The sequence below is a fragment of the Thunnus thynnus genome, chromosome 22, assembly GCF_963924715.1.
Source record: "Thunnus thynnus chromosome 22, fThuThy2.1, whole genome shotgun sequence".
Lineage (NCBI taxonomy): Eukaryota > Metazoa > Chordata > Actinopteri > Scombriformes > Scombridae > Thunnus > Thunnus thynnus.
The window spans coordinates 1,775,649-1,795,895 of NC_089538.1; the positions used below are offsets into that span (position 1 = coordinate 1,775,649).

The 20,247-nt window shown below is 38.8% G+C and overlaps 2 protein-coding genes across 3 annotated transcripts in view; one reads left to right on the forward strand and one right to left on the reverse strand.

Moving 5' to 3' along the window:
* Window positions 1–10,284, reverse strand: part of eml3 (EMAP like 3) — a 54,725-nt gene extending 44,441 nt beyond the window's left edge. For both annotated transcript variants that reach the window (XM_067578984.1, XM_067578983.1), the window contains exon 1: window positions 10,139–10,284. In XM_067578984.1, the coding sequence (XP_067435085.1) occupies window positions 10,139–10,163 (25 nt within the window). In that variant the 5' untranslated portion in view covers window positions 10,164–10,284. The remainder of the gene's footprint in view (window positions 1–10,138) is intronic.
* Window positions 10,285–11,065: 781 nt separating this feature from the next.
* ecsit (ECSIT signaling integrator) lies at window positions 11,066–18,228 on the forward strand. Its single transcript, XM_067579743.1, has 8 exons — window positions 11,066–11,194; window positions 12,466–12,609; window positions 13,194–13,599; window positions 13,731–13,954; window positions 15,165–15,222; window positions 15,492–15,640; window positions 16,265–16,370; window positions 17,076–18,228. Exons 2-8 carry the CDS (start codon window positions 12,484–12,486, stop codon window positions 17,366–17,368), a joined length of 1,362 nt encoding a protein of 453 aa, XP_067435844.1. The 5' UTR covers window positions 11,066–11,194; window positions 12,466–12,483; the 3' UTR covers window positions 17,369–18,228.
* Window positions 18,229–20,247: the final 2,019 nt, after the last annotated feature.

A 20,247-nucleotide genomic window follows, 5' to 3' on the forward strand; every position in this document is an offset into this window, starting at 1 on the left:
TTTTCTTTCAAAGTGCATTTTAGGACAGTGATAGTCTATTTATAATAGCTCACTATATAATAATAGTGAGCTATAAATATAACTCCCTGTCTGCTTACTATCCTCCTATAAGACTGACTTTAAGAACACATTGTGTGTATGTATAGTAGCAAGCAATTTTCATGTCATTACAGCTGACAGGTCAGCCATCAGACCTATAACACAATAGACCATCAGTTAATCTGAGTGACCCACTGGCTTAAAAATATTCATGATGAACCTGTACTGTCCTTTGTTGAACTAGAAATTGTCCAAAAATGATTCAAAGTCATAAAAATGAATATTAATGAATAAACCAAAAATACACCGATCTCAAACTAATTACAGATGACCCAATCAGAGTCCTTTTTACGGATATCTGCATAAACAGAATCCAATCTAATACTTATACTTATATGTTGATTAAACAAGTATTTGACACACTGAAATAGACTAAATTTACGCCTTATTTTACACAAGCTACTTAATCCAAATACTGGAGGTAGTGGTTAAAACTATTGCACTGCAAGTGCAACATTCAAATCCAGACTGCATCACACCTAAAACCATGTGTTCACCTAGTTAATTGCAATGTGATGCAACTACAGACCAGCATTTATTATGTTCATTTATTACAACAAACCATACAAAACAAAGCTTGAGGTGCCAAATGTTAGCAGTAAAATACAGTCACAAACAGCCTATAAGAGTTATGAGTGGACAGCTGTCTCTCAAGATCTTAGCAGAGATATGATTCGATCATTAATGGCAGACCCAGAGTCAGTTTTCCGTAATACATTATTGTCAAATTTAACATAACATAATGAATAATCACACTGGTTCCAAATCAGCTCCGTACCATTACACAATTACACAAAAAAACAATTTTTTATAACTATTAAAGATTGTGGAAAGGGCTAAATTATTGTGCAGACACAATAATTATTGGTAACAATTACAGAAGTGCTTTTTCATGGAAACTTTGGCCTGACAGTGGTGCCAGAGTGGGTAGATGTCACAGAACATTTGGATGGACACTGCATATTCACAGCAGTTTTCTTTGCAATCTTGGATGGGTAGACGTGCCACCAGTGAGACAAAATACTCATCCATGCATGCATGTAGATGAACATTAGAGCAAATGTCAAATGAATCAGTGATTGACTGGTATCAGATCGAGAAGACAACAGTAGTCTAATAAAGTATGTTTGCAAACTGTCTGGTCTAACCGCAACACAAACACACATTAACAGAAACCATGGCACTTCCCATGTCATACGGCATGGCATACCAGCATCTACACACACACACATCTGCACGCATGAATGCTTTCCTGCTCTACTTTGAGCATCTGGTTTTCGTGTTTTCATTATTTCAGTTACAAGCCAAAGCTATAAGTGACTCATAGCTGTTTGGCAACAGTGTAGCAAAAGCTGGAATTTCATCCACATTAGATTTACAGCAACTTCACTGAAATTCTGATTCATTCCTGCCCAGAAAGTACTCCTTCCTGCAGAAGAAGTGACAGGAAATGATGCGTGCATGAATATCAAACACAGTACACACAAGAGACTATTATTTGATCTGCTTGGCTCTTATAAAAATTTAACATGTGGAATATTTTGGCCTTTTAAATTGTGAAAACTAGAGCTCTTTTTTTCTTTTTTTCATCATCACCTTCAAACCTCAAATGTTCTATGTTAAATGCTTCTAGTGTTGGTCCCAATAGTATTTATTACCTGATTAGTCATAATCTTGAGGTCACTTCTTGTGAGGGCCCAGAGTTCAAATCTAGTCATTGTTTTAGTGTATATTGTGCTTACATGGGGCATATTTCTAAATTAATTTGTGTTCGATCAAATCACCACAAATTAATTACTAACTAATACATACATAATGTAGGTTTTGATCAAGGGTGAATCATTGTGACAATCACCCCCTTCAGACAAAGAATGTTGTAGACAAGCTAGTGTCTTTACGCTCAACCAAAGATGGACTGATGGGTAAAGAAACAACACTAATGGTTTTGATATTTAAAAAGACAACAAGGGTCTTATCTAGATTCAAAAAAACCCACAGACTGGTGAGCCTATCTGTACATAGCCCCCTACTTTCTAACCTTTCTCCCTTGGCTATATCTTTAAGCATATCACATAAATATTTTAAGATTAACATTTCAATCAGGACCTCCTGATTCTTCAGAAGTAGGCAGTAGCTTGTCCTGTCAGTAATATTAGCTAACGTTAGCTAACGTGACTACTAACGTTAGCTCAGTGGAGACTGAGAGCTGATAAAGACTGATATCTTCAGCTTTTATTGTCAATTACCACCAGCAGTCTGTCATTATGACCCGGAGGGGGAAAGTACAAAGCAGCAATATAATTCCCCTTCTTGAATGTAATGATCATTTTTGAGAATAATTATCAAGTGAAGTATCTTACAACTGTAGTTATTATCTTGCTAAATGTGAGCTATGGTAAATTGGTCTGGTTTTCTAGCTACACGTGAACATTTACATTCCTTAAAATTGATTTTCAAGTAAAATACTGATATATTAGTCAGTAGCACAGTTGGTGAAATAATGGGGCGTACTTTCTTAATCACACTGTCATCCATGTCATTTAATAATTACCTAAAAAGTCTAATTTGTTTCATGTAATAGAAATAATAATACTATGCCAAAAATATATTCTTTTAATACCAAAAATAACGCCAAATATCCATTCATTTGGAAATCAATAGCGTTTGAGGTGTGGGGGCCTCTCTGTGCAGCGCTGTTTCGAAACGTGAGTCAACCTCTGTGTCGTTACGTAATGTGTGCGTAGCAAGTGAGTGGTTGAGCAAGTGCGAGCGGCAGAAAAGTGATGGTGAATGTGAGCGGAGCAGAGGAAAATGTTAGCAGTAAGTTGTTAATCTGGTAATAAATGTACAGTATAGACTACAGTGTGTAAATTGATAGATGCTGCAGGTCTGTTGTTTCCCCAACTGCTGGAAAAGTGAAAGGGGTTAGCTCCAAAGTTAACAAAAATGGGTTAGCCTAACCTGACAACACTAAACAGAGAAACAGAGAACGGAGAAACGTGTGGTTGCTGAATTTCTCCCAAGTTTTGATCAGCATATCCTCCCACCCCCCAACCCTCCTTCTGCAGGCCGCCGCCACCGCCACACTGATGTCTAAAATAGTGTCTTATATCATTTCTCATTTCAAGTTAATATTATACTAACTATTCACACACTATGTGTACATGTAATAAAAATAGGGACCTTGAGGTCATTTTTGCCCCACAGACCCCGGGTGGGTTGAACCGGCCGTGACAGCAGTCAACTAAACCACGTTAGCTTACAGGTTTTAATGGGACACGTTGAACTCCAATGGTTTTGTGACAGATTATTAATTTATGGTTCAGATTACGTAGTGAAATGAATGTGATCAAATCACCAAAAAGACATATTTTGCTGGTGAATCACACCTCATGTTAGTTAGTGTGAGGCCCGAGAGGGTTTAGTGGTATTCAGATGACGGTATCCAATGATCCTAAAAGACAAAAGCAGGAGAATTGAATTCCAAAGCTGGGAATACAATTCCTCTAATTGATTTTCTCTTTGCTCAGACGCTCAGGGTCATTCCAGGTCTTGTGGGAGGTTGGCTGCCTGACAGCTGCACAGCCACACACTCCGGGACTGGTTGGAATCTTTTGTTGAGTCTCTGTGCACAGCTACACAGTCTTTCTTGTCCAACTGGTTGATGTACGAGTTTATAAAAACTTCCCCTTTCATCAAGCCTGATTAGAGCCACAAGTAGACTGAAAGCAGCGGTATAATAAGCACAGCATGAGTTCCTGTTTTGCTTTGTATGAATCTGTTCGTAATCTGGCTACTCCCTCTTTTTTGGCTGTCCCTATTTATTTCAAATCTATGAAAATCTTTCAAATGTACACATCTATTTGTAAATATCAGTGTCAGGCTTCAAAAAGCTGTCAACAAATTGTGTCACCTATAGCAGTTAGTTGACAATCATGCAACATATTCTCACAGAGGCCACCCACTCATTCTCTCTACCTCTCGCCAAAGGGTGCTGCATAATGACCTCAACCACCTACAGACACCGCTCAATGCTTTTTGTTCTCCACTTTGATTTTGAAACCTTGCCACTTCTCAACATCCTGTACGCCCCTGCACTACGGTCTGATGTCCCATCTGAGAAGTGAAACAGAGAGCAGCATCATCTCTGAGAAACACTTTCTCTTCCTTCGCAGCACGAGAGTGTGACTGCACTACCTACATGGCTGACTTGTTCTACAGCATAGCTATCATTTCATTCACCGTGTGAACCCTCAACGTTCAGAGGAGATGGCTGTAGGACACAAATGAACAGACTTCCAATATATACTCTTAACTTTAAAGCTGCAGCAATCAATAATCTTATACTAACATTGGATGAGAGACAGAGAATTATCTCAAACTGCTGTTCCCCTAAACTCTATTGAACTTTTTTTAGCTCATTGTTTTGGTTTTCCAGCCCACAAACTCTCTCAACCTCCTTTCTAGGGGTGTAAAGATTAACCGATACTAGAGGGGTAACAGTACACACGATTCACGGTTCCGTATGTACCTTGATTTTGGGGTCACAGTTCGGTATGTTTTTGGTACAGCAGGAAAAAAAAGAAAGGTAGAAAATAACATCTTCATCCTTTATTTTGAAACACTAGTGCAGTTCATTCAAAGTTTATTAATATTAATGTCACATGTCCAAATTACACCAAATTCGACACTGCACGTCCTTGGGTCCCCAGCAATACATCTGTCGAGTGTGAAGTTGATCGGAAGAACAATTCTCCAGATATGCGAAGGACACACAAACATACAGACAGACAGACAGACAGACAGATTCCTTGCTTTTTAGTTAGATGTACTGCAGCGCCCGTTCAAAAGATGTCTGAAACATCCTGCAGTAAGTCTTGAACGTACATGCCAAGTTTCGTTCACAGTACACAGTTCAATAGTAGAGCTTAAGTCTCTTTTTTACATGGATCTCTATGTTTCTCAATCACATACCTACTTGAAACCGTCCACCACATTCCCACACTGAAAGAAATCTCAGCTCCACTGTATTCGCCACTGACTGACATTTATGTCTTCAGAATGTGCAGTGGTATAATAAAATATGCGGCGGTATCTCACATCTTGCTACTAATTTATGAAGATGATATGATGTGTGTGCTGACACAAAAGTTACCGAAAGGAGCTTCACCACAAGGCTAGCTTTAGCAGCTAATACTACTTCCAATTAACCCCTATTTCCTCTCGGCTTATTTACATGAGTCTATACAGCGTTACTGAAATCACCAAATTCAGGGTGTCTTGGCAGGACAACAAGGCACATGTGCCAATACACATTGGTGTATTTTTAATGTATTAGACCATCATCCATTAGCATATTCTGTCCTCTTTAAAAAAAGTAAAAATATCAATTCCGCTTTGTAAGCTTTATAAATGTCTGGTGTTGTGTTTTCCCATCTGATCTACCCATCCTTGAAAGGGGCCCTCCACCAGCTTTACACATAAAAGTCCATTTATTGTGAAAACAAGTGTACGATGTCCTCTGTAGCTCCTGAGGAGCTATTGTCATGTCTTAGATAATAACCCTGATGATGTCATTGTGATGTCATCAAGGGTAGCTGGGCCTGGGCCTTGGAGACTTTCTTGCAAAACTAAACCGCTGCAGTAGCCCTTTAAAATTTGTATTTTATATTTTTATCCTTCAGAAGTCTTATGTTCAAGCTTCCCACCACAGTGATAACTGTCTCAAAATATACGGTAGGTATAAAGGTTTATTTTAGTTTATACTGTGCTCACTCTGCGTTTTCAAAAATAAAGTTGTTATATCCCTCAGAGGGGCCCAGCAAAAAGGTTTTGCCAAAACAGGTTAACCCAGCCATGCTGTATGGGGACTGTTCCTTTAAGTAAGAGTTTAACCGCCGTAATATGCAAAGCCTTTTCAATCAATTCTCATTTCTTGCCTTCTTTTAGACGCTTAAAACATATTCGTTAGTGACAGCTTCTTAATTTAGATTCTTCAGCAGACCGATTCAAAGCCAGCCTATATGGTATGCTTGCTAAATGCATGACTGTCTTCGAGGATAAAAGCATCTAAAAATAACTGTCAAAAAGCCAGAGATGGTACATGTGCGCGCTCAGTGTTGGCAGCAGGTCAACACTGTCGCAGATTTGACTGTCATATCTAGCTGAAGCAGACACAAACGTTATGCAAGATCATGCTTGCTCTGCGTAGAGATAAAAAAGAAAAACAGGGAGCTGCTGTGTTGACTGCTGATGGAACATAAATCTGTAGCATGCTGAGTGAATGTGAGGAGCGATGAGGTTTACGCTTACTGATTTAACAGCCAGAGAGCATTCATCTTGTGCAACTAAGCTGGAGTCCACAATGAGTTGTTTTTCTTCCTTGTGATTTACACGTCTGGTGGCAGCTGAGAAGTTCAAATGGAACTTTACGGGTATCATTACTGATGCCAACAACACAGTTGTTGATACCTTACTTTGAGGAATATGAACTTAAATTCTCAAATATAAGCTTTGCACAACTAAAATGGTTTTGATACCCGGTGACACGGATACATTTCGGTCAGTATACCACAAAAGTGCTGCCGTTCCAGCCCTGAGAAACAGAAAGAAAGCAACCACTACCTCCAGACTCCTGCTCAACAGCAGGGCCGCTCTTCTGAAAAGAAGCCGTCTTACAACATTCTGGGAAAAAACACTGAAATCGCTGCCATCTGCTGATGCAACTTCCTGCTGATCTTCCTGCACAACATGCACTGCGTCCCAAATCCACACTGTATATTCATTCAAAATGGCACACTTGTTGGTTTTTTTTACACTGAAAAGAGACAACTTTAAAATGTTGATTACAGCTTGGATCTTATTTTCATAGTTTTGTCCATCATTTCTATCAGTTATGAGAACTGTAAACATCAGGTTAACAGCTGAGATTTGGGAACCGTCCAGCTCTAACACAGCCACAGACGATCAGACAGTTGTAATACACTGGAATTATCCTTTTAAGTAGAACAAAAAACTCAGCATGTGTACTAAATCCTCTTGACTTTTGAGTGTGCTGCTGAAGGACACTATTGTCCCACAATGTAATGCACTAAGGAAATTGAGAAACTAATACTCACAGCTGCAAACAATTCTGATGATTTGCAGATGGTGATGAAACAACTCCAAGAGCATTTCAGAAAATAAGTCTGAAATCTTTAGAAAAGCATTTTGGTTTCTCTTACTGAAGTGAAACTGGCAGTGGCATCCCAAAGCTGCAGTTTGATTGACGTTTGGCACACATATTGCATCATTTCATTTTAGCAGAAAACCATAAAGTATACTGCTTTCTTTTGTACTACTTTGACAGTTAGTATATAGAGCGTGCCATAAAAATAAACCATAAACAAACACACTATTTTGGTAGTTTGTATACAGGGAATTAATTAACCGTGAGTCAACACATATTTTGGTATTTTGATGTTGAAATTTTCAGATGTTGAGTGAAACAGTGTTTGGCAAAGATTCCATTCTTTTTTTTTTCTTTTGTAAGCTCTGTCGGGATCCATCCACCGCTGTCTATAATTGTAATCAGCTGTAAGCAGCTACTTCATATCCATGTGTCCATCACCACATTTATGAACCAAGACGTTTTAGTCTGCATGCCTTTAGTCTGTCTTTTGATCGGAGTGTAAACGCAATACACAGAATCAGCGTATGCATGAATGTTAGTATGCAACTGGGACACAGCCACAGTGTCTGGTACAGGGAAAGATCTGTGTGGCTCTCAGGAGGTGATGCACTACAGTTTCCTGTTTGTAATAATTACAGCAGACGAGGCAGTTAACTAAAAGAACAGAAATGCTCAATGCACGGCAGACATCGTGTGATTTTCCACCTGTTCCAGTTCACAGTTCATTTGTATGAACTTTTCCTTCCACGTCACTTGTTATTTCTGTTCCTGTTGTTTCTCAGACGTGATGCTGTCGCACATAGCTGGTTGATGAAATTTACATTGTAAATTCATTTAAATATACTATATATGGGCAGTGTTTGTATGAGTGTACAGTATATCTACAACACATACATCAAAAACTATTTTAATAGCAGATATTTAGCTGATGTTTTTTATAATTTTGTGCAAATATATCACTTAATACAACTGCTCAAGTTATCATATATCAACTTTCAGTCAAGGTATGTGATTATTTGTTATTGTTTTGCTACATTCTGTCGTCCAAATGAATAATTCCCAATGATACCAAATCAGTTGGTCATTTTGCAGACATTTGTGATATTATTCATACATTTGTTAAAACTATTGTTATAGTGATATCGGCTGCATCACACACCCTGAATGATTTTGTTCATTTCTTTAAAACAGGCATATTTTACAAGCCTGACCTTTTGCTCCTCCAACTGCACAGAGACTCTTACAAAACTGCATAATATCATATATTGGCCAACCTAGAGGAGACATTTTTGGACATTGATATCTGCTTGAAAATCCATATCAGTGCATCACACACCACAAGAGTTAGTTGTTCACATCATCTGACCCATTATATGGCGCAAGCCAGTCAGCTGACAGTCAGACACAGACAGAAACAGATGTACAACAGCTTTCCACAGCTCTACACAGTTATTAAATCACCTTCATTTGGAAACATTAGTCAAGATAATTACCATTAAATACAAAATAGCAACCTCTACGCTGTATTTTACACTGAGCACAACTGAGTCAGATACGTGAAGCACTGAGCCACAGTAGCCTTGCCCACAGATGCTGGCGAGCATCCCTATGTGATATTTACTGTTCCCCTGTGCCTTGCCACCCCACCATTTTACAAGACAAGTAAACACAACATCAGCACATAAGGTGGGACAGCAGGGCCTGCAGATGTGCAATAAAAGCAACATTGTGCAACAGTGTTTTAGTTCCAGCATTGTGGAGGCAGAACGGGTGGAGCTTTTGAAACCCACACTTGCCAAAAAGTCAGCTTGACTTGGACAGCAAGATGTGCAAACTCATTCCTCAAGTAAATATAGGAGTCATGTTTGTGCGTAGAGATAAAGATCATAGGATCATAATATGTACAAATAGGATTTCATGTAGTTTTTCTGTGTTTTAAAGCAGAGAGCAGCGTCCTGTTTGATCTTCTGACAGCTCTGCCGGTGGTCTGTCTGTCACTGTGGCTGTTGAAGACATGCAGCATACGCCCACCAGCAGTGCAAAAACCTTTTCTTCGAACACTTTCAATTTAACAAAGCTGCCAGCTCACATCAGTCCCATCGGGGCGGCAAAGATGAAGAAACACACAGAAAGTTACAGTCACGCCTCAAATCTGACTCGACCCCGCGCGCCAACTAAAAGACAGCTGTTTAAATTCAACGTTAAACTATCACGCGCTCAAAGCGAAACTATAGCGAGCACCTGAAAATGTAACTCCAGCAACTGTTTACCAACACTTCAGGATATGCGGCAGATTTAACACACCTACACAGTTACACAATTGCTGCTGGTATATTGCAACACAGCTTGCAAAGATAATGAAGTCATCACAATGACATTTATATGGGAGGTTTATTATTGAGAAATAAATGGCTGAATCAACAGTAATCAGTGCCAAATGTTCAAGAGACATTCTTTCATTCGCTATATTCCCACTTAACTGTCTTAAAATGTCAATATTTTGTAGGAGCCCGCCTGTTATTCGCACCATCCCCTTCCACCAAAACATAGCAAGCACTGCGAAACAACTGCAAAACTTTTATTTCCTTAATTAAAAGCTGTTTTGAGAAAGACGTAGGCTACACCCGAAAAAAAACAGAACATTTTCCAGTTTTGTTAAGTTTGTATAGTCGTGTTGTTAGACTCGTGTACATTTGACCAAGCACAAAACCATTAATGCAATTTTTTAAAAGTAACTTAGTTGGTCAAAGTGTTCCCTCCATAACGATGTGAGCATCCGAACACAGTCAAGTTTCCATAATGCTAATGTTGTCAGTAATAAAATCACCAAACATAAACAAAGGAGACGTTTTTCGTTGCTTTACTCACCTAAACTGTTTGTAGAAGAATCCATAATCCGAAATTTAAGTTGTGTGAAGTTTGTCTAGAAGTAACGTGTGGACTGAGGTGTGTTTTCCATGCTGTGAGGAGCGTCAGAAGTCACTCTAGGGACTTGGGTCGAGTTTACATCTTTAGCAACAATGCCGGAAATATAGACGAATTTCCTGAAAATAAAAGCGCAATTGTTAATGAAAAAAGACAAAAGATAACAAAACAAATCCCTTAATCACATGCGAATAACACCATAGTATAAAGAATATCATAAATACACGAATAAAGTGAAATACAATAATAAAAATAGCTGAATGATTTAAAGTGTACTCCGGAAGTCTTGTACATTTTGGTTACCTTGACGCTATTCGTGGGAGGCACCATACAGAGTTGAAATGTGAATGTTAGAAGATGCATCAAACTGTGTATTAATTAACTCTAAAAAATACTCCAACAGCTATTTGCTTAAGTCACTGGTCCCGTAAAGAGTATCTAAATGTAGTTAAGCTGTAGAATGCGGTATGAAACTTAAACACAGCTTTTTCAGGTTGTGTTTGTTTGCATTTGTCGCCACCAGGCGGCAGGGTTTCATAGCGCACGTGGTATAACTGCGTTTCTTGATAATTACAAGTAAAGAACATTGACTGTATATCGATATTTATATACAGTCAATATCAAAGAACGACACAAAATTAGCAAACACAACTGAATATCACCTAATTATGAATTTTTTATGATACCCGAGTTTGCTTCCACAAAGTGTGGTAATTTTACTTCACTTTAGAGTCAATAACTACTATAGAAACAATAACTACGACTGTGTGAATCTCAAGAAGAATTTGCAAAGCACCCCACACAACAATGTAGGCTACTGTACAGAACAGCGGTCTGGCAATGACAGCGGAACGATTCTTTGCATTCATGTTTCTGTTGTTTGGGGGACGCGAGTGTGTGTGGAACCAGGAAGTTCTGCCGGCTTTTCAACATGGAGGTGCCCGTGGAGAGTGTTTTCTGAAGGAGACTAATTTCTGCTTTCATTATTCAGCATAGACGGTGGGTACTGAGTAATGAATATACAGGTTAGCTAAGCAAGTTAGTCTCTTATGTGCATGACAGGAATACAGTCCTGTATTACAGAATATCAGTTCTTACTGATGGTTTTCTTGACACTTTGCATTATTTGGCACTCGACCTGCCAAACTTCATACAAAAATGTGTCAGTTTAAAGTTTTCTTACCACTCTGCAACATTAATGAGGAATACATTTATATCGCATAAAGAAGATCTGTGACACTCACTACGGCTTACATGAATACACACAAATATAATGTGTTACAGTTCAACTCTTCATTTTAATTTTTAAATTTATTTGGTCCTTATTTTAACAGTGTTACAAATAATGCACTTACACATAGATCGACATTAACAAATAATATCAAACAAACAAAGAAACCTTATTGACAGAAAATGTGCCGGCTGAAGCTTTAGCTTATGTCTGTATTACCCTTTTACCTCATCCGAAAAACAAACAGAACAAAATATAATACAAAATCAAATATTTCATTCACCATCACGTTCATAGCTCAGTTTTATGTTTGTTTACTATGTTATTTTTGAACATTTTTTAAATTCACAAAGTCTACTATACATTTTTAATTCCCTGTCAGTTATTCCACAAATCAACCCCAGACAGACAGACAGTCAGGAAGCAAGTTATTCTTTACTTTGTACATTATTTGTGTAGTTCTTAAGTCAACCAGATCCATGAATTTTAAAGCATGAGAGTTAAAATCTCTGTTTTGATGCTCAAGATGCCCCAAAGGTGACCGGGCCTTTGCTGTTAGAGCCCCCATATGGTTTATTATCCCACTTCTGACAGTTTATATTTTTGTGTAACTTAATTTTATTCCCATTTTATTGTCTTTTTGGATTTCTTTTTTTTTAATTGCTGTTTTTAATTCCTTTTTTCATCTCTCTGTTAAGTACTTTGTAAGTCTGTTAATAAAAGTGCTATGTAAATAAAGTTATTATTATCATTAATAATAATTATAAATAGTGCATTGGTTGTTTCATAGTAATCTGTTTGATGTATAATTCTTATAGCTGTCTTCTGTAGTATGAAATTTGATTGTGATTTCAATAGTAGAATTGATTTTACGATTACCAAACACAAACAATCATCTTCTTCATCAAAACACATCAGTAACATACACACAGTGCCTTGAGTGCTGCATATAATTGGCAGGGTTTGGAATGGACATTCTGAATACTGTCTTTGTTGTTACATCGCTGCCATTATACTGACATGTTCATGTTCCCTGCAGGTCAGCGATGGCTCCAGCATGAAGTGTACCCGCTGCCTGCTCCAGCTGCAGGGTCTCAGGCTGCTGCTGGGCCAGTCAGCCAGGGCTGCTGCCCAGCCAGCCTCCCTCCATCAGCCCAGTGTGCTGTACAACACCCAGCAACAGGTACACTTTAGTCTGCACACATAACATCCAGACTCTGCTCAAAATGTTGGTCATTTAATGAATGTAGCAATATTAGCAAAGGATTACTCAGACCTTTTCTTTCTGCTGCCAGAAATACTCACCAGAGCACCAAATATGGATTCATCCACTGCTGAAAATAGTCCACAACTAATGCACTATTCCCTCAGTAACATTTGCTAAAAACTACAGTGTCCAGCTGTAAATGTCTGAGCCTTTTTTATGAAACAATATATTTGTGAGTTGCTTTTAAAAATGTATGCCTTTAATAGAAACCAATGGGTTAGTAGAGTAGGGAAGTGGGAAAGTATTGAGAGACTGACTAACACCTTGTTGGTTTTGCTTTTTTCATGGGATTTGTTGACGATAAGAAAAATATAGAATTGCATCAGCCTCATCCTTTATCTTACCCTTTACCCTCAGATGTCCTCCCAGGTCACTGCTGATGCTTGTAGCACAATAAAAAAATCAGTGTAATGACAGACAGATTGTATGTCGTATTGGAAATTTTACTTTCCCAAAGTGCAAAGCTACTGCACATATAACAAAACAAACTGTTATCATAGGTGTTGAGACGTTTCCACGGCAGTCCAGTGTGTGCCAAAGGTCGGCCCGTGCCTGCAGAGTTCATCAACGAGGATGACAAGAAAAAGAACAAGTCTCTGGTCACCCATGACGACCTGTTTGAACAGGTGGCCAAAGAGGTCAAAACCAAGGCCACGTTTAACAAGGTGGTGGATGTCTTCATCAAGAGGGACATCAGACGGCGAGGTCACATAGAGTTTATCTACGCTGCTCTGAAGAAGATGCCAGAGTTCGGTGTTGAGAGAGACCTCGCCGTCTACAACAAGCTGCTGGATGTTTTCCCCAAAGAGGTGTTCGTGCCCAGAAACTTTATCCAGCGAATGTTCAACCACTATCCCCGACAGCAGGAGTGTGGAGTACAGTTACTGGAGCAGATGGAGAACTATGGTGGGTGTCTGTTACAGAATTCAATGGAAAATCTGAGAATTTAGAGTGGTTATTCCAGACTGGATTAAGCATAGATAAGTATATACTTTACAGGTTGCTGGATCTGTCTATTCTCAATGCTTGTGTTCCAGGTATAATGCCCAACATGGAGACCAAGGTCCTGTTGGTCCAGATTTTTGGAGAGAAGGGTCACCCAATGAGGAAGTACCAGCGCATCATGTACTGGTTCCCAAAGTTCAAGAATATAAACCCATTCCCCATCCCCAAGGAGCTGCCTGAAGACCCAGTGGACCTGGCTCGCCTCAGCCTGAGCCGCATCGCTAACGACCTGGATGCTAACGTCACTGTCTACCAGGTACACCTGCAGGCTTTGGATCAGACTTAAAGGAACAGTTCAGCATTTGGGGAAATAGGCTTATTCGCTTTCTTGCAGAGACTGAGGTGTTCAGATGGATGTATCAGTCTTATGTCTGTGTGTTCAGTATAGAGCTGGAGTCAGGACATGTTTAGCTTAGCTTAGCAAAAAGACTGGAAGCAGAGGGAAACAGCTAGCCTGACTCTGTCCAAACTTCAAAAATACACCTATAACATCTTTGAAGCCCAGTTAGTACACAATAATATCTGGACATTTATACATAAAGAGAAATAATCATTTGTCATTTTAAAGGAAATTCCATGCTGGAACAACAGCACATAAAAGTGTATCTGTCTGCATGGTACTTCTATGCAGTGTCTCCGGCTATGGTGTGCGTTGCCAAATGCACACTATAGTTGTGTACAGGCTATAGTATAGCACAGGCTTTGGTTTTAATTTCTGTACAGGCATGATGGCATCAAACTTGACAACCTTGGTGACAATTCATCCTCAGGGAGCTGCACACAAGTCACTGCAGCCAGCCAAGAAAACCAAATTGTTGTTATATCAGATCTATTTGTGTATGGATTAAACAAATTAGATACAACATGTTAACTGGTGAACTTTAGGGATGTTGATAGGCATATTTTTTAACTTTAGACAGAGCCAGACTGCTTCCAGTCTTTATGCTAAACTAGGTTAACCACATCCTGACTCCAGATCTATACTGAAGACACAGACACGATTGATATCTATCCTCTAACCTCACTCACAGAAAGATATTTTGATTGAGTTTCAGTTCAGAAGTAACAGAGTTCAATCAGTTCACTTCAATCTGTCGTTAAGGCTTTCTGTCATTTCCATTATTGAAAAAGTGAAACATGTTCTTAAGGTTTATTATCCATATAGTTTGATAAATGAGTATTAATAAGTAGTAATAGTAGTAGTAGTAGTAGTAGTAGTTGTAATAAGAAATCTTACATTGTTTGTCAAAAGAAAAAGCTAATTTGCATTATAAGTCAAGTTAGTCAAAGGGCAAATGTTTAAATTTAAATGGGGTTTTCTTACTTGTGGAACAGAAACACTTTCACTTCAGTTTTCTGTAGTTCACACAAACAGCAAGGAGCAAAATTTTTCAGGATATGACCAATTCTCTACTTTGACATCAGGTTGTCTTTTGACATGTCTGTGTATCTGCTTCTCTCACCAGATGCCCTGCACAGACATTACAGAGAGTGGAGAGGAGATAACACTTCCACATATAGTAGGTATGGACACTGTTTATTTGTCCTGTGTCTTATTTACAGGATTCTTACTGGTCATATGAGTGAGTTTGATCAATCTCTTGGGCAGTCAGGGATTATCAGGAAATTCTTTATATTGCTGTCATTTTACTGGAAGAGAAACCAACCGAAGGCATAACAATAACAGACCAGGGTTCTCTCAATATTTGTGATGAATAAGGACAATGGTGGGATCATATCCATAGACTTTTGCTCACTGTCTTTGTTTCCTTTCCTTCCTGTGTTGACACCAGGTATCCAGAGCCCTAGCCAGATGGAGTTGCTAGCCAAGCATAACTCGAGCAGACCGGTGTTTGTAGAGGGACCCTTCCCTCTGTGGTTGAAGAAGACTTGTGTCTACTACTACATCCTCAGAGCTGACCCCGCACCACCCGAAGAGCAGGTGGGAAACCCCTCAGTTGTTGTCTATCATTGACAATTGATCAAAGGATGGGCTTTAATCAGTAGGCTTCACCATCAGGGGAACATTGATGTCTGTACAAAATGTTGTGACAATCCATCCAATAGTTGTCAAGATGTTTCAGTCTTCATTCCCTAGTGCCATGACGCTTGCATGGCTAAAAGTAAAAGAAACAAAAAAAAACTCAACTAGCTTTATCTGGAGCTTTCGGCCATATCTCATGGTCTTCTTCAGCAATTGGAACTTGCTCAGTTGTTATCACATGACCTACGTATGGAACGTTGACGTGATAACAGTGAGATGTTTATGAAGGGAAGATTACGATGGTCTTATCACATGACCAAAAGCCCTGTGCTCCTATTCGCTGAAGAGGGCTGTGAGATACGGTCAAAAGCTCTGCAAAAATCAAGTAAGTGAAACCATGAGATTAGAATATTTTATCACAGATATGTTTCCAAGGTCAAGTATGCGAGTATCCACGCTCAAACTCCTCTATCCAGGATGTCTTTAGCCTAGCTTAGCACAAACACAGGAAGCAGGGGGGAACTGCTAGCTTAACTTAACTCTAAAGCTCACGCAGCTGTTTCTGTGTGTGTGCGCCTACAGGTAGAGGAGCCCTATGATCCAGAGAGGTGTTTGGACTATCCTCTAGAGCTAGACCTGGATTTGGATCGAGACCTCGGAGACATCGAGAGCTTCGATGTGGAAGATTGTAAGATATTCACACTGAAGCTGTCGCTTTTTGTAGAATGTTCCTTTATCATACATGATGCACTGTGATTGATGACTTTGTCTGTCGTTAAGTCTGTGTTGGAAATTTGATACATCTTTGCATCTGATGTGACCACATTTAAAGGGACACTCCCTGTTTTTTTACATCACAGCAGACCCTATTATGTCAACATTTCACCCAGTATTGTGTATATCCTTAAGTTCTAACAAAAGTGTTGAATGCATTTTTTTCCTCATAAAACATTTGCAAAGCAAAGTATTTTAAATCCTGCATTGTTTACATCCATGTTTACTAGCTTGCAGTCTTGAAACCATTACCATTAGCATTACCGGCGTGCATGCGCATCCTTGTGCACGTGCACGAGACAAACAAAACAGGAAGCCAGTGACACAATCTCCTCATCTCATGCTCAGCAAGAAAGCAAATGAGAATACTTCCCAAAATGTTGATTTATTCCTTTTACAAAGGTCTCCTGTTTTATGTGTCTCTAACATGAACAATATGTTAGAAAACAAACTTTCATAAAGTAAAGACATTCAGCTGTGTTTAAAGATATGGAACTACTAACCTTAAATATAAGTGTTGGTGTTGGCCTTAAAAGACTTGTGTTCAGGACAGTAAAAGTACTCCTGTCTGACAGTAAATTCATCTTCAGTGTGTAATGTGTGTCTCCTCTGTGTCCAGTGGACGAGGGTCCAGTCTTTGCCATGTGTATGACCAGCCAGGGAGACCAGACCACCCTCAACCAGTGGATCTCTGGCCTCCAGCAGACCAACCCCATCCTTGGTCAGGTTCCCACCCTGTTCCGCCTGGACGCCGGGCCCAGAGAACTGCAGGCGCCGGCCAACACAGAGTCAGACCACCACCACCACCACCACCCTCCCCCAGAGACCCAGAGAGAGAAGTCACACCTTGAAGAAGAGCCTGAAGTTCTAGTGGAGGAAGAGCCAATGAGAAGCCAGAGGATGAAGCAGTGAACAGCAGTCAGGCTGTGCGGTTAAGACTCTCAGAAAATCAACACATACTGTATATGATGGAGTAGTATTTATTCATGCTGGACAGGGTTTGAACTTGAGTGAGCTGCTGGTTCATTTTCAATACAGGTACATCAACTAAAGCAGAACCAAAGGATGAACACCCAGAAATGAATGTGAGTATCCGCCCCAAAAATCAAGTGTCAGGGATTACAACACACGTGTAGTTTAGGATGTCTTAAATGTGAAAGTAAAATATCAGAACTTTATCTGCCCACTAAGACTGTGTTATAAACCTCCATCATGGTTTAAAGGAATTATGGACACTGTTGCGCCACCGTAACATCACAAATACAAGGTTCTACCTGACTTTGTAGCTAAACTCATTTTCTGCAAGGGCCTGTTAACATCTGTTTTTATGTTCTGTATGTTCTCCTGAAAGCAGATAGAACCTCATAATTCTGTGTAATCTTCAGAAGTCAGTTATAATAATTTACATGTAGATATGTAACATGTACGTCTCCTTCAACCATGAGGTCATACTGCAGATTCCAGCCTGATAGTAATAGTCCACAGCTATGGTTAAGTGTGAGCAGAAGAGAGAGAGTGCTCAGAGCTGTACAAAAATGATCTATAGTGTGTATAATATTATATATATATAAATATGTGTAACACAGTGTTCTAAAGTCAACTTCATAAAAGCTTCCACTAAAACTTTTAGAGAAAAGATGAGGAAAAGGCACTGTGTGTCTCCATCATAGACAAATGACCTGCCAAGGGACGACAGATGACTCTAGTACATCAGATGGTAACATGTTTGTTTCATGGTCCCTTACAATTAAAAATAAAAAAGAATCCCTCTATCTGTTTTGACTGTCTTTTGTGTTCATAATAGCAGCTATAACATTGAAATGACTGTAGTTGTGGCATAGGGCACCAAATGAGAAGGATTTTTTTTTTTTTTTTAATCCATACCTGTCAATATTACAGTCTGACAATATGATTTTCTTTCAGAGGTGGGGGGGTTTAAAGCAATCACAGTGATAACAATCATAATAGCTTTATAATATATAATAGCTTAACAATTATAAAACGCTGCACCCTTTGAACCAATCAGAGTGATAAACTACATTAATAATATTAAAGCATTTGTTTTGGCCATGCCACTAACGTTATAGTGAAAAGCATTACCAGTGAACTGGGAGGACTTTGTCTGGGCTGGAGGTACCATTGTTGCACTTTTTGGGGTCTCCAAAGTAAAATCTCACGTAGGGTACCAGTGTTGTCAGGGCCAGCCCTGGTGGTAAGGTGACTATAACCTCTATACCCTCTCAGCCTATCCCAAGTCACACTGAGCAAGAGGCAGGGTTATAGAGAAAGGAGAATTTGTTAGAAATATATAACCTTCCGAAATCACACACTTTTATAATACTTAGAAATGAGAAGTCACCTTGCAAAAAAGACAAAACAGTAAAGGAGATTCAGCCATTAGTATATCTAATATAACAAGGACATCTAGAGTTAATATAAAAAGCATACTAGGTCAGATTTTGTCAGATTGAGAAAGAGGAATCTAGAAGTCAGACAATCAAAACACTTACCAGTTGGGAGAAGGAGCTGAATTGAATAACTGATATATCACCAGAAGTATGGAAGGATATAAGAGGTAATAGATGTAAAACAAGTTCTTTACTCTTGGAAAATTCAACTATTCAAGCAAAGTATTCTGATGAGACTACATCAAGTTGCTGGCAAAGATGTGGAAAGAGAGCAGCCAATATGGACCATGTTTCAGTCTACACTTGTTTCAGTCAGAGCAGTCATTACTTGGTAGAACACCACATACCAAAAAATTGAGTGAACCCAATGGCACCACAAATAAGCAAATGGAAGGACACAATTAACAAAATCTATACGATGGAATCAATAAATAGATCATAGAATTATGAATTTAGCTAATTTGTTTAATGTGAGATGGAAGAGTATACAAAAAACAAATATAATTTAATAAAAACTGAACACTTCAGATTCAGAGCAGAACTACTGCAATAAATAGGAACAAAGGGAAACATGAAAAAGTACTGCTATCTGTAAAGGTTAGAGTGGATTTCATAAATGGTAAAAAAAAAAGGGTGAATCACTGCTCAGTCCGTAAACAGATGTCCACACATCCTGGAAAACCTGAATTTTTTAATTCCACTATTTTTATTGTGGATATGTATTTTCATTGTGGTCCTTGTAAAAGTACAGAGTTAAAAAGCAGAAGACATCGTAGCACCGACAAAGAAATACAAAAAGCTATCATCTGTAAAAATCACTCAATGTCCAACAGAAAAAAGCATAAATTAAACATTTCTTACACCTCATATGTAAGATTAACCTGTAGTGTTTACTTATCATTCCTACATGAAAGAGAACTTCATCTCCTGCCATTGAGAATTGACCAAAAAACATAACAGGTCCTGTTATTCACTTTCCTGGAGTCTTTAATGCCAGGCTGTGTACACAGATTACTGTCTTACTGTGTACCAAACATCCTGGATCCTGGAACAGGGGCTTTGGCAGAAAAAAAATCAAACCATCTAGGACAGTAGTGGCTGAGGTTAGTTTGTTTATCCTAGGTTTTAAATTAAATAAATAGAATAAAGTCATGGAAATGTCCTTAATACTGATAAACCTGCCCAAAATGTCAATAAGAGTCCAGGAAAAGCTCTGGTATATTATACACATAACATACAGTGAGTTTGACTTGTAGCAGGGCTGTACTTTGAGTTCCATTTGGGTCACAGATAAAGACTGTACCTTTAATTTAAGCTTTTAAATATTCAATTTTAAGTATGTTTTAAATCTAATCAAAGCTTTATGTTAAACCCTGTCGACCA